The 15,881-nt window shown below is 35.0% G+C and overlaps 2 protein-coding genes across 2 annotated transcripts; one reads left to right on the forward strand and one right to left on the reverse strand.

The window, feature by feature from the left end:
• Positions 1-246: 246 nt before the first annotated feature.
• On the forward strand, positions 247-7,479 carry LOC132556466 (1-aminocyclopropane-1-carboxylate synthase-like protein 1). Its single transcript, XM_060220876.1, has 13 exons — positions 247-360; positions 949-1,008; positions 1,928-1,998; positions 3,045-3,114; positions 3,468-3,534; positions 4,422-4,516; positions 4,684-4,758; positions 5,208-5,308; positions 5,567-5,696; positions 6,073-6,214; positions 6,417-6,559; positions 6,922-7,075; positions 7,442-7,479. The coding sequence occupies exons 1-13, from the start codon at positions 247-249 to the stop codon at positions 7,477-7,479; spliced, it is 1,260 nt and encodes a 419-aa protein (XP_060076859.1).
• Positions 7,480-10,222: 2,743 nt separating this feature from the next.
• Positions 10,223-15,760, reverse strand: LOC132556468 (protocadherin Fat 4-like). The gene is made up of 10 exons (XM_060220877.1): positions 15,393-15,760; positions 14,614-15,114; positions 12,780-14,005; positions 12,360-12,642; positions 12,062-12,210; positions 11,605-11,788; positions 11,312-11,415; positions 10,919-10,950; positions 10,527-10,656; positions 10,223-10,341 (listed from the first exon to the last, which is right to left on the reverse strand). Exons 1-10 carry the CDS (start codon positions 15,758-15,760, stop codon positions 10,223-10,225), a joined length of 3,096 nt encoding a protein of 1,031 aa, XP_060076860.1.
• Positions 15,761-15,881: the final 121 nt, after the last annotated feature.

Genomic DNA, 15,881 nt, shown 5'->3' on the forward strand with positions numbered 1-15,881 from the left:
ATGATAAAGTGAGTACCTAACACTATCGTATCATTAATGACAAATTGTTGATATTGGAAACAAACAAGACGCGAATGAGCTTGTCTGTCCTAAGCACAATGATCTTATGGCCAAATAAGTAAAGGTATGACCTAATCAAATGTATTCTGGTCAGTACACCAGGAATGTGTGGCTTACTTGTGACAGATAGGAACCCTCCGAGTGTGTGAAGGTCATGGCATAAAAAGATAAGCTAGCTCACCCAACATGGCTGACGTGTTGTCTAAACGTGCAGACAGGACCTTAAACATTCCTGAGTTTTTAGTGCATTACCTGTTGGAGGTATCTGCTAACTCATTCCACCCTGCTGATAACCCTTCCGTAAGTATAACAAGTGTGACACAATGAAAGCAAATATTTACACTTGAAAGTCTCACAGTTAAAAGGACAGGGGATGATGGTTTCTCGTAAGCAACCCACATAAAGTACAAAAGGTATTATCCAATATGATATAATATATTACAATATGATAATGTAATATGAGTGTGATAAATAAATAGTATATATAGAATACATATATCTTGCTTGTAAATCGGTGTAATCAGGATATGACTTGACCTATTTGTTAATATTTTTATCACATGACTTCCCAGTTATCAGTATGGAAACACCCATTAAATATTATTTTCGTTACGTACGTATTTTACATACGTGTGACATGACCTACATTGTAGTTGAGATGTGATAGGTTGAACATTCATGTTGTTTCCAATGTAACATCAAAGATTCATGGCATCATATACATCAGTAAAGAAAGATCCATGAAGAGAATTTTGAAACTCGCCCCAAATGTTTTATTTTACCTCCCTAGCGACTCGATTCAATGAAAAATACCCAATGATCGTTCCATGAATCTCGTATGAATGGAAAATTATGCAGGGTACTATATATCTGAATTTTGGATTTCAGGGCATAGTGAACCTTGGTACAATTGAAAATAAAACCTGTGAAGACATATGGCTGAAAAAGGTACATACAGTTTACCTTGATTATCCCTTCATAACAATGTCATAACCATACTGTATACTCTATAGTTAGTTATATATATGATTAATTTAATCTCGAATTATAAAGTGAGGATAACGTGAACTGAAATACCAAGCAAATATTTTACGGTGAACTAAACTCTGGGAAAAGGTACTTTTAATAATGTATAGACACGCACGAAACCTAATCCCTGTGAGCTTACGTAAATCCAGGACACCCGGGAAAACTAGCCCCGCGAAACAAATGGGCAGAATAGAAAGAAAAAAATACCATCATATTCTGTATCAAGTCTTCCAACATTCTTAAAATACTAAAAAAAAAGGAAGTATTCTGATTTATAAAATAAATCTTGAATTTAGGGTTCTGCAACGTTTTCACTTTATCAACATTATCCTTTTGTGTTGAAGCTTACTGTATAGATTAAAGGCTGTCAAATTGAGATCAGATGTAAACAACGTTACTGTATTCAGATTCAGAATACTTCTGATTTTCCATTGAGACATATACGGTTTACGTAGGAAGAGTAATTAACTTAGTTTCTGCCTTGTATGGGACCAAGTATGCTACCTATAAAAGACACACATGTTATATTGATTATCGTTTTTTCAAGCATAACACAAGGTCACACATCTATAAACATGTATATTATTCAGGTTTGATTTCTTCATTTGTTTTATTCCGGAGACTAAAGAACCTGGAATTGCCGTTGATTGAGGCAATTGTCACCAATGGATGCAATTTAAATGAAATCATTTAAAACATTTACAAAAAGATCCTTTCAAGGTAAACAAATGAAAGGATAGCGATGTATCATGAATGTAATCTCTACCTTTGTATTTTCAATTCAATCTGTACTGTCAGTTTTAGATTCTGCATCCATTTTTATTTCATCTTATTTTAGGTGGAGGATTTGACCCCTTTGATTGCCGATAAATCCTCACTGTATTATTACAATTTATCTGGCTTTGAAACGTAAGTAAAGACTACATGAATACGTAAAATTTCCTTAAAGCATACCCACACAAATAAAAGTATGTAAATTTCATCATGCATTTGTTCTAGTTTTCGTTTATATACAATGTATCCTAAACATTTTTTTTTCGTGTCTTTTTTCACATTATATTGGATAACTAAAAGGAAAATACCAACATGTTAACATAATTATAATAATCCAAATCCAAATTCAGTGACATTAGGGTAAATTATGAACAAAACAAATTTTTACCCGGAGACTCCTGGAAAAGACCATGCATTTTGGAAGAGCAATCGCCTTCTGTTTTATCGATGACGTCTGAATACAGGAGTCAATTTAAAACGCTTACTTGTTATGAAAATAATAGGTTCCATCTCATCAAAATAAATCATATAGTTTGTTAATAAATTGGAATTTTTCAGCGAACTTGTATATATACTATATCGTATCTACAGTTAAACAATATTCTAGACCCACAATTTATCATACATAAAAGTCCACAAGTCATGGCATAAGATTGTATTACGATTAAAATGGAATATGTTTACGTTGTTATCTGAGCTTCGTTTTCTTATATAGGGGAATATCTCTATTAATACAACCTTGTGGACTAGACAACAGCGAGGTAGTATGAATAGAGTGCATGGCCAATTGAAAAAAACATACTTCCCTTACAATCACTTCTATCCATCTATTCAGTCATTACAATAAAATATAGGTTACGTAATATAGAACAAACCGTAATTATTCTTGAGTTGAAGTTTGACACATAAAAACTAACTCATCTGACACGGTTAAATACACACCAGGTAACTTTATACTTTTTTGTGACAGGTCGTTGGTCTGATAAGTGAAGTGAAATTCATTACAAGACAGTTCTTTGAAACTTTTCAAAACTGGTCTTAAATGCACTGGTCGAAAATGCGATATGGTCAATAGGGACGTGGTCTATTTTGTCTAATTCATAGAAGTCCGGATCGTTTTGTACAAACTTGCAAGAAATTATATTTTAAACATGGCTTATTAACCCTATTTGATGTTACAGGCTTCGTCAAAATATTGGCAAGTTTTTAGGAACCAAATTGAAACTCCCGGAGCCTCTTGATCCACAAAAGGTATTATTGCCGGACTACTAGTAATACATTAAAGACCCCAGCCGCAGCCGCAGTCCGAGACCCATTCCTCCAAGCAATCACATCGTTATGCGACACTGAGGATTATGCTAATAATATTACATTCTGAAGCATAATAAGCAAAGAAATCATGCAATGCTTACAATTATCCCTCAATAACTTTCACCATGACTGCGTGACGACGTTGAGAATCGTAAATATCACAACAAAAACGACCGTATCAACATTAGATTGTCCCTCTTAATATAAATACATTAATATAACTTTCTAATTAACATCTATCGTTGATGATAGAGATAGTCATGGTAAATGATAGAAATGTTTTACACTTTCAGATAGTTCTTCTTGATGGAGTGACAGCTGTTCTTAATGCAGTAGCGTTAGCGATCGCGGATGAGGGTGGTAGGTCGTGCTTTATATGTTATTTTGTGACAGGTGTTATCTAAGCGGTCGTGTATAATTTCAATTTCAAACATCTTTATTGACATATAGATACATATATTACAAAGGATCGGACATCAGACAAGACTATTTCAGTCCTCTATCAAACATAGCATTACAGCGGTATCCGACAAAATACATTGATATACAATATATATAATAATCGTATTACAACATAACACAAGGGAAACAATCCCTTTCTCCCTAAATTTGTATAAATTTGCGTGTTAATATTTTCATGAAATTTCGAATCAGGAATCTATTGGGTACAAATTAGAATTTCTGGAAAAGAACATATGTATATCATTAATCACTTGGCTATATTGTTGAAAATATTTATTGAAATTAAATTTCTTGACCGTATCAGATACAGGCCAAAGATCGATTTCATTCTGTTTTTTGTTAATTCATGAACATATTCATTATAGAACTTCTTGAATTCAAAGTTGATTTTTTCATTAAATATCTGTTGATCACATGAAATATAATGGGTAGCATTCAACGTGTAGAACGTTTGTTATCACCATTAATTTACAGGTGACTCACCTCACCGTGAGGGATAAAAGTACTATACAATTATTTATTAAATCATGACAGCGTTCATATAGCTATTATGTTGATCACGGTAGAGAACGGTTATGCTCCTTCTAAAATGCTCTAAGCAACATCGATATTTGGTTAATCGATCCATCTGAATATTTCTCATTCGTTTTAAGTAAAACTGGTCAAATACTCCTTGTAATTTTTCAGGAGTTTTGGTATATTTTAAATCTTTCTGTTTTTTCTTATTGTGCCCCCCCAAAAAAATTCGATTCTATATATATCTTGTAATATATTGGTCGTCCTAGATGCCATACTATGCCCGATACCGACCTATGGACGTATACTTAATGACATAGAGGAAGTGGCCAGCGCCCGATTCTACAAAGTACCGATGTTTCAGGTATTTTCTATTAATAAAAGTTGAACAAGTTTAATACTAAACAAACGTCTATAGGATATTATAAAATGCGGCTTTCGTAGTAAGAATATCGTATATACGGACACTGTTATGCGGATATTAGGTTTTAGTTTCAAATAAAGATATTTAACTGTTATTTCATTTTCCAGGAATGTGACACTGGTGATGCAGCTGAGTTCCGAATTGATGTAATTGAAAAATATTATGAAAAAGCTGTTAACGAGGTAATGAAATTAACCATGGTAACGACGTAACTACAACGTAAAGGACGGTTCAATTTGGAATCGATGTCTATTCGCTTCTTCCTTCTCGACTTCCCGCTGGCCATTGCCAGTGTGAGATATTCACTAGAGGTGAAATACTACATTGTCGAGATTTTCACATTTCGGTATGATGTTATTTCAGTATGAAGTCATTTAGGCAATAGCTTCAGATGCTGTGATTATCTAAAGCCCTCCAAAACACACCCACAAATAACGTTCATGTGTATCAATATTTAATTTTAAAAAGTATTTAAACTGACCAGAATTTTTCATATGTTATCCAATCGAATGGTTTGCATATTTTGGTTCTTCAAACACAAATTTACATATCAGTATTGAATTATTAAAGTTTTAAACTGAAATATGTATGATAAGATATCATCCGTGTTAACACCATTCTGCTCTTGCAGGGTCGCAATGTGAAAGGACTTATCCTGTGTAACCCCCAAAACCCGACAGGAAAAGTTTACAGCCAAAATGATATATCCTGTCTGCTGGACTTTTGTGCAAGGTATTCAGTAGGATTGATATTCATCTTGTTAAGATATTCCTGAATAAACAGTTTCGTATTTGTTGCTTGTTTTTTAAATGGTTAAATGGTATAATAAGCTTTAAGTTTAAGCTTATTCTTCTATATAGGAACAAAAGTGTACAACATCACTTTCACTTGATGATGAAATCAATTTTGTATAATCACTTTTTTTCTCTCCTATTCAAAATAGTATTAAAGGATGAGGAACAAAATGTAATTACATGAATTTTGTTTTAGGAAAGGGATCCACATTGTTGTTGATGAAATCTACGCACTGTCTTGTTATGACAAACCAGAATTCATAAGCGTGCTTCAGTGCAATATCCCTGATCCCGCTCGTACCCACTTCCTGTGGGGGTTCAGTAAGGTATGGAAATGTCCAGCAGATGTCCAAATGGTGTCATATAATGTCATATTCCCTTCCTGTAAGAATTATGTATAGCAAGGAACCAGTACCTGTCAAGCATTGTCATACTTCTGATGTGGGTTCAGAGAGGAAAAATGAATTCGATATCATCCAACACATTGCCGTATCACCTTTCCGTAACAGTACATTAATATCCGTCAAGAATTATATAAAATTAGCCGGTATGAACTTTCTGTCTGGTGGATTAAAGTAAAGCACTTGTCTTTTTAAGCTAAGGACATATACATATTTCATATTTCAATTATAAATAACAAATATACATTAATTTCTGACTATAATTGTAATTCCTTAATCTGTTGTTGCATGTTGCTTTCAGGACCTGTCACTCTCAGGCTTTAGGTGTGGAATGATATACAGTGAAAGCACCCGGCTAATAGATTACATTCGTAAGGTATCGTTCTTCTGCTCAGTGCCTGCCCCCGTTCAAATCATCTTAAATGCCATCATTTCTGACTCCGGTAAGCAATGTTTTCTCAATGTCGGTTTTGAATATGTAATAAGACAAATCAATGAAATAAAAATACACTTCGTTGTTAAAATGATATATGGTAGTGAATTAGTTGATTTCTTTAGTGTCATTTGCCGGGATTGAATATGTAATATAATTCAATAATAATAATTTCAATTGCATGTATACAGTTTAACTTCGCTTTTATTCAGAATGGCTAGATACAGTTTACTTTCCAACGTACCAAAAACGTATGCGGGAAAACTTTGAAATCGCATGTAGGGGTTTAGAAGCCATTGGGGTTCCATTTTACAGAGGAACCGCCGGAAGTTACATCTGGATGGATCTAACAAAGGTTTGTATGTTTCAGGAAGATGTTTAATAGACTGATATAGTGTCGAATTATGATTACCTATATGGATCTACAATTCAAAAATGTTCTTATGATTATTGTGTACATACTTTTAAGTCATGTATTCTCCCGATATCATGCAAAACATTTTAATGATAAAAGTAAAAAAAATGTTTTTATGTGATTGGAATGTTATCGATAACATATTTTTAGAAAATTGTTCTATGTTAACAATTCTAAACCTTTAAAAAATACCCCATAGAAAGAACTGATACTTCTCGTAATGGATGGAAATATTGTTCTCGATGAAGTTTGATTCTGTTGCTGCTACTGTCGCTGCTGCTGATGATTAATTCATTTTGTAGTTTTTACCCAGCAAGACTAATGAAGAGGAACTAGCCTTATTCCATAAGTTACTCCTGGGCGGAGTTTACCTATGTCCAGGCAAAGAAATGTTCTCCCCTTACGCGGGCTGGTTTCGTTTTACCTTCACAACGTACAAAGACCACGTGATAGAGGGTGATTTTATAAAATACAACTGGCTCATTATATGATGATTTAACCTTTTGTTACTATAAAAGATGGCGATACCTCTTATAGATATCGACACGACATCCGTGTATAAGTCCGATTTATACTGAAAATTTTATCAAATAGAATACGTGGCTGTTTTCTGAAATTGTATCAGTAAAAACATAGATATTTATAAATTTGTAACCAAAATAACCGGTTCATCAGAATTCAGCATATCTGTCCTGAATTAAAAAAAATTTTAATTGACGTGGTTAAATTTTAAGACTATTTTAAAAAGTAATTTCCGTTCCTTAAACATGTATATCATGCTTAGATGTATTTCAATATTTCCTTTTTTATTGCATATTGTAGGTTTGAAGAGGATGGAAAAGGTCCTGACAAGTAATTGATTTCTGAAAACCTACCAGGGATTTTATCACTTTAAATTTATCACTGTCGTGATGTTTAAAGAAAAATGCTTAATTTTTATTTCAATTTTGTTTCTTATTTGTATTGAGGTGGTGGTATGTATCATACTTTCTTATGGTATATGAATGCATGGCTGTGAAAAAAACATAATCATCCATGTCTTGTTTTTATCATGCAATAGTTTACTGTATAATCCATCCTGGTAACCTTGGTATTTAACTGTGACATTTTACAGTATCTTCATGTTAGATGCACCAATACGTAACTGAATTGACATGTTTATTCCTGTGGTGCTGAAAACCGGGAAACATTTTTTTATAAAGTAAAACGATAAAATAAAAAAAACCCTTTAAACTACAGAGAATGCAAAAGCATATGAAACCAAATACAAAAGTTTACAAACATGTTCCTGACGCCTTTTAACCTCTAAGTGTGATCTAATTTTTCCTTATGACGTTATGTAATCATATATAACAATAAACATGTCTCATCAAATCGTTTAGTTGGGTCATAGTAAGATAGTTTGTGATACACGTACTCGAATATCACTCTGAGAAAATTCTTGAACTAAAACATAAAAAAGCAATCATGTAATAATATAACAATAAACATGTCTCATAAAATCGTTGAAACAAATCATAGTAAGATAATTTGTGAAATACATACTCGAAAATCACTTACAAAAAACTTGAACTAAAACATAAAAAAGCAATTTTATTACTTCCAATTCAGGAGTGCTTTACTATCACAGAACAAATTGAAAGACATCAACTTTCAGGACTATTTCACTGTTCCGCATAACTAAAATTGTATCTATAATGCAGAGCCAAACGTTCTTGTGCAGCAGTTGTTACAGAACTAATTCAATATGATAACCAAATCAAATTCAACACTCGATAAGCTCCAATTACTTCAACTAAACAACATCAATATTAATTTGCATGAAGATGATGATTTCCGCAACGCTCTAGCTGTATAAATGTATCACGTTTCTAGTTACTTACGGTAGTAAAAACCTATATCTATGTATCCATATCATTATCAAACTATATATGTTGTGGGCCTTAAACACGCATTCCCATTATCAAAGTTCGTTATAGCCATGCGAATTCATTTGAAAAAAGCCGTGCGTGTGAAATGCCCTTACACTAATTTATTACATAACAGTTCTCGTATTTCCACCTTCGCGATATCGTCAGATTACACTTTCAATTTTTCAAGACAGAAAAATGAATATCACTTCTCTCAACGGTGATCACATAACTTAATCATTTAAATACACGAACAAGTAATAGATGTATCTCAATATCGCTATGAAGGAGTTAGAGATGATTGTGATTATGATTGTATGCACCACTTTACAAAAAAGTTACGTCACAAAATAAATAAGAGGATGATCAAGGCCGACACAGAAATAGACATCAATTTAAGGAACTAAACTAACATTCCTAAATGTTACAGGTCGCACTTCAGTATGCATGCCTCTACATCTTATATCAAAACTAGTTTAATATGCGCTGTATTTATTTCAGAATCCCACAAGATCTTGCTTTGGTTTGCGCTAGAAATTTATTTAGTGGAAATTCCATTTTTTAGAAGATTTCAGAAGAATTAAACAAGCCCGATAAAACGGGGAACGTCATCCTGAGAACGTACCAACAGAAGACGACAAGCACGAGGTTGACCTGTTAAAGGTCAATCGGTGAAAAGAGTATAACACTACTGCTTCGAATTATTCCGTCATTAAAATGACTTTATAATATGCCAATAAACATACATATAAAACATAGTTTGACAAATAAAATGTGAACTACACTTGTCAAAAATAGTAAATTACGATTTACACTGTTCTATTCTAGTACCGTATAATTTAATACTTAGTAACTTACCCTGTTACCTGTATATGCAATTATTCTTAAAATTTCAACATTTTTATCGCCGTTTTCAAACAAAAAAAGGAATGTGAATAAAAATTATACAAAATTAAGCATATCTTAACATTGTAGAGAATCCTTAAATAAAATACGTATGACGTAAGATACATGTACATGTACATTCATAAAAACTGAGCAATTCTTTAAAAGTAACCATTCAACAATATTGTCGTCAACATACAAAATCAACGAAATCGTGGCAACATAAAAAAACACGATTATTCGTAGAAGTAGAGGAACAAAAGGAAAATAAATTACATATAAATACAATGAAAGATTTAAATGTCGATCCCTGAATAAGTAATTGTACACGTGTACTTGAAATACCTTTTAGTTATTCAATATTCCGATTGTACCATCTATAAAGTTACATCTATATAGGGCGAATGTATTGCTCTCATTCTCCTTCTGGAGTTCTTTGTTTCGTCTAAAGCATTACTAAAGTGCCCCAGTACGATGCAAACACTGTATGATACAGCTATTTTCAGCAGAAGGTATATTTGTTTTCAATGTTCAAGAGATTTACAATACAAAGATATATTTTCTTTTCTTCTGCATTTTCATGCATCGTTTTTATAAAAGCATTTCTAGTGATAAGCTGATTAGTTATAGAGGAAATGAAGAATTAGCTTATTTCATGAGCTAAGAACTCAAGCGTGCTTTTCTACATGTAAATTATAGACCAAAATAATGGATTCGTGAGCAAATATCTGTAATAAGTATCATATAGTAGATAGGATCCGTGAACAAATAATGTTCTGAATAAAACAATGAATGCATGTATATTTTTTCATGCATCCAACGCGTCATTGGTGTTGCCAATATTGACCTTAACGGGGTCCCCCTCCGGTGTTTTAAGCCACTGTCGTTTTTCAGTCTTCGTGCTATACTCGTATACTTGGCCTGAAGCTGAAAAGAATTAATAAATGCAATATGTTTCGGTTAAGGTTAAAAATGAAAAGAAATTCAGAAATAACAATACGTTTATATGTAGATATCAAACGAAAATAGAAGATTTATTATTGGTTTTACAAGCGATCTTAATCTTGTTTGATAAATTTCTTCATGACAAATGTTTTACCTTCATATATTACCTTGGTCAAACGCTCTCCCATCAAAATCTCTATTGGTAATAACAAAATCACTCTTTTTTTGCCAAGCGTTTATATCTCCTCCAGGTTCTGCTACAAATGCTGTACTGACAGGCGCTTTACTATTGAACGTCTGGAAAGGATGTTAAGATCATGAGGCCACACACTTAACAAAAAGGTATCACGGGAGAATTTCCTTCTTATAAATATAATTTTACATAAATACGGAATACAACTTTGGAAACTTGGAAATGATATAACTTACGAAAGAAGTCGAAGTGGAATAGGAAAGAATGTCTTTCAATGAAAAGGAATCAAAAGTAAGTATCTTATATTATTTTATACTAATGAAAATAAAGGGATTTTGTTACTGAAAATGATATTCAGATACTCACAGAGGCCGCTGCTACTGCCCTTCGGCCTTGGCCTGAATTTATAACAAATTAAAAACATAGACGTTACTACAAGACTTAGAAGCGAAAGGCATATCTAAATGGCAGCTGAAATACTGTCACGTTGTCATTATACGTCAGCTGTGTTCCGATTTGCATAAAACATCACATTTTTGAGATTCAAAAATCCCGTAACGCTCACCGAGTCTTATATTCCTATCGGGTTGTACAGCTTTGTAATCTCTCACCGTCAAGGTACAGTGCATTTCAGTCAAAAAAGTGGATTAAGAACTGTGTTTGAAAATGCTATCGTTTTCGTGATGTCTGGAAGAACAGTTTAACTAGGACACCAGTACTTGAATTACAATCCTTATGACATCAATACAATTATATTACGTGAATATGGTGGAGGCTGCTTGTCAGATGAATCGACACCATTTGATTCAACGACCTCTGCTCTTGGCGCTTTACTTGAGGCACTTTCTGCCGCGTCTGCTGTTCTGAAAATTTAAATCCAAATAAGATTATCGTTTATATGAAAGAATCGAAAAATCTATTTCTAGCCTTCAGAAATAAGATTTTGCAGCATTGACAGATATCAAAAGACCATCATTAAGATGAAATATTTTCAATTACAATTGTTAAAAGATATGTCAAATCTGGACTTTTCCATTATCTCAAAAGACTACCTCCTAGCTCTGCAGTACTTGACGATGACTACCGTTGCCGCGACAATACATATGACACCAACAAGAACACAAATTGTGGTTACGGCGATACCAGTGGCTGTTTGTATCCAAGGCGTGCTACTGTCGGTTGAGCCGCTATCGTAAAGTGGTATTTTTTGTATGGCATATGGATCCCATGAAGTCCCTGTATGACATTATGTATAAAAGACAATATTACAACAGAAAGAAAATCTACATCTAACAGATAAATGGTTGAGTTTTCTGCATTTCGAAACACTGTTTACATTATTGACATCAGTTAAAAGATCCCAGTGTCCATACATTAACAAATTAACATTTAAAGTGTCTGGTTAGTTCTGATGAAATTTATATAGAATTTTCTGCATCTGGCAAAATAGGGGATGATGTCGCAATGTTTACATGGACTTGAATCAAATTAACCGCAAGTTTGAATTACCTATAACACTTGCTGATGGTGTTCCCGCCGTATCGGTAGCCACAAATCCTTGGGCGGTTGATGCACTGAGGAACACTTTATTGGAAGCGACGTTACTAACGGAATCCGTCGTATTGTCTTGTAACACATACATATGCACAATACTCAAGCTGGAAAATAAATATTTCCTAGAATCAACAGGAATTACATTCTAAGCTAAATGCAAGAAACGTGTTTACTTTGTTTTTCTGTCCATAGTATTTTTTTTTCGATTCTACTGTCCCAATAATATTCTGATATTCTGCAACATAATTCTTACCTTCCGGATGATTCGATGATACACCATCGTTTGACCGAGGCGGATGGATATGTGACCTGGTACACGGCATCTAACAGACCGATGAATGTACTTTCTACCGACTCGTAGTATGTTTTATTAATCCCCAAGTAAAATGAAATTACAACAATAGAGGGAGTATACGCATCTATCCGAATAGTCGAACTGGTGCTGGTCGTGAGCTGTGGGCTACCGCCGTCATGAGAGTAGCCATAGGTAATATAACGTTTCCCACTTGACAATGTTGACGCCCGAGTAATTTCACCTGCAATCGTATATTAAAACAAAATGTCAATTAACATGGAGACATTTCGGACAATGTCACAAGTGGAAGTGCATTCGACATAAGAAACAATACTACAGTTACAAAGTATTAAGTATATATGTAATGAGCAAACGTACCTGTGCTAGAGTCCATTGTAAAGTCACTGTTTGAGGTTGTGAAGTAATAGTACAACTGCGCGTTGGCACCATCATCCGCGTCCGACGCAGTTAGTGTTAAAATAGTGGGATTACATGAACCTGTATACGGAACCTCCCCGTTGTAGTAGGTCGGAGAAAATATTGGGGAGTTATCGTTTTCATCTCCTACTGTCACTGTGAGAGTTGTGGATCCAGTTCTAGGTATCGTACCAGTATCTACAGCCAAAACTACTACAGTAAATGTCGCATCAACCTCTCGGTCAATCGAGGATTTTACTTCTACTAAGCCTGTAGAGGAACCAATGGTCAGATACAGATCTGCTCTAGCACCTGCTGTTGTAGAGGTGTCGAAAGAATACACAATGACTGCATTGACGCCCGTGTCAGCATCCGTAGCAGACATTGTTGTTATCGAAGTGCCAACAGCAGTATTTTCAGTCACTGTGGCGGAAAAGGTCGTACTGGCAAATGTCGGGTCATTGTCATTAAGGTCGTTTATTGTTATGGTAACATTAGTGTCCGACGACAGCACAGGAGTTCCAGAATCCTGGACACGGCACCATATAACGTACGTGTCGACACTCTCTCTATCGAGACTAGCGCTTGTTGTTATTACTCCCGTTGAAGTGTCGATGGTTACAGGGTTTGAACCACCCGACCAGTATCCTATAATGCTGTAACTTATCGCCGAGTTGACCCCGGTGTCCGCGTCCGTAGCTGCTATAGTGCCAACATTCGTACCAGTTGCAACATTTTCGTCCACTGCAAATGTGTATGGTGCTGCCGTCCATGCTGGGGTATTATCATTGAGGTCACCAATGGTTACAGTACATGTAACGCTAGCTGTTCTAGGAGTCGCACCATTGTCAACAACGTAAACCTCCAAAGTATATGATGCTGTTGTTTCTCTGTCGAGGGAATTCGCCGTTTGTAATATTCCTGTTCCAACCTCAATCTTGAAGTCTGTATTAGTATTCCCAGAATTGATGCTGTAACTTAACTGACTGTTTTCTTGATAGTCTGTATCAGTTGCAGTGATTGTGAACACAACAGTGTTGACGGCGGTATCCTCGTCTATCGTGCTATCGTAAGTACCAGATATTATGGGGTCGTTGTCGTTTACATCTATCAAGGAGATGGTTATGGTGGAGGTGCCGGTCAGAGGGGTGGCCCCTTTGTCCGTCGCTAGGATCACCATGTCATAACTAAAACTCAAAGAATTATCAGGTGTTTCATTCTCATCTTAGCGACAAGAAACAACACGAAAATAACAAAATATCAACATAATTATAATTAAAACCTAAATTCAATAAAACTATGACAATATATGAACAAGAAAACCATTTACACGAGGCCCCTGAAAAAATACAAGGAGAATAAGAGTAGGTGTTCTGGGAGAGTAATCATCTTCAAGATGTAAACATAACAAAATTCAACTCAAAATAGATTATTGGAGGGAAAGCGTATAGGAAGAAATGATAACGAATGATTAATTTTGAGAGAGCAAAGACCATCAATTGCAGCGGCAAAGACTTTCGTTCTCTCACGGTCTGATGAATCTAGGTCAATCCACGTCATGTAACACACTCGACAACAATCTTTTAAGTACAGATTATTCTACTTTAATTATTGACGAGCTTACGACACATTCAGCTTTGAACACATGGTTATAATTTCATTAAAAAAGCCATCAAGACGACCAAATATCTTCCTTGTGAATTCAAAACTTCTGAAATGACCTCTCTGTAAATGAACAAATTTGAAATAATAAGCTGTTTAATGTTACATAATCTCTTATAATAATCGTGTTTACCTTGCTGTAGTTTCTCTGTCCAAGACAGAATTACTAGTAATTATCCCTGTGGTTGTTCCGACAGTAAACGGTACGGATGACGTTGTACTGTACTCAAACACATTATTATTGTTGCTGACAGAATCAGCATCAGTAGCAGATACTGTGGTCACGGTCGTAGAAACCGCGGAGTCCTCAGACAGTGTGACGGTATACGTTGTTGGGTTAAAGGTGGGTGTGTTGTCGTTTTCGTCTGACATGGTCACCTGGACGAGACACTGAGCAGTTAAAGCAGGAACTCCATCAACCGCTTGTACTATCATGGAAAATATTGTATTCACTTCATAGTCTATGACGGCAGTTGATGTGATTATACCCGTGGAAGAGTCTATGGTAAAGTAAGAAGCTCCATCACCTGAGAAGATTGAGTAGGCTATCGTACCAAAGGTACTGGCATCCCCGTCTGTAGCAGCTACCTGCACCAACGTCGATCCTATGGCTTGGTTCTCGGCAAACGTCGGTCTGAAAAAAAAGATGAAGTTATCATATATAGATCATTTCTCTTTATATATCATCAACTGTGTCCAATAAGTGGTTAAAATATAAAAATCATCTAGAAGTTGTGTATTAGGACTATTTTGTAGTGAATGCAAGCTGAATTTTAAGGAAATTATTAATAGAAAAAAATATAACGATACTGCTAAATAATCCAACTACCTCCTACCCCTAAACACCCCCATCCCAGATCCCTTAATTGAATTAATGCAACTGCACTGTCAAGGACGAAGAGAAATACATACGAGTACGTCGAACTACCAAAAACAGCAACTTCGTTGACGTCATTCACAGTGATGGTGACGGTGGCAGTGACGTAAGTTGTACCGTCATACGCGGTTACAAAGAGTTGATGATTGGTTGCCGTTTCGTAGTCCATGCTCATAACAAGCAAAATGGTTCCGGCGTTCGTGTCCAATTCAAACATAGAGTAGGTGGCGACAAAGGCATAAGATATTGAATCGCCAGTATCTACAGAGTCTGTAGCCGTAACGGTCACTAATGTAGATCCCACAGCTGTGTCTTCCCCAACAGACACAGCGTACGTTCCTGTGAGCAGAAGAACAGAACCGCTTTCAGTAAATATTTGTATTATGGCCTTCAATAGACGCATGCTCATTACTTGTTAACATTGGTAGAAATATTTTGTCTCTTATGATCTAGTTTAAAACATTCGATGTTTGCATACCCATTTGTATTAACACAGTCAATTTTCATGTATGACAATTTAAAAG

The sequence above is a fragment of the Ylistrum balloti genome, unplaced genomic scaffold, assembly GCF_031769215.1.
Source record: "Ylistrum balloti isolate Yb309-2 unplaced genomic scaffold, AGI_CSIRO_Ybal_v1 Utg370572, whole genome shotgun sequence".
NCBI lineage: Eukaryota > Metazoa > Mollusca > Bivalvia > Pectinida > Pectinidae > Ylistrum > Ylistrum balloti.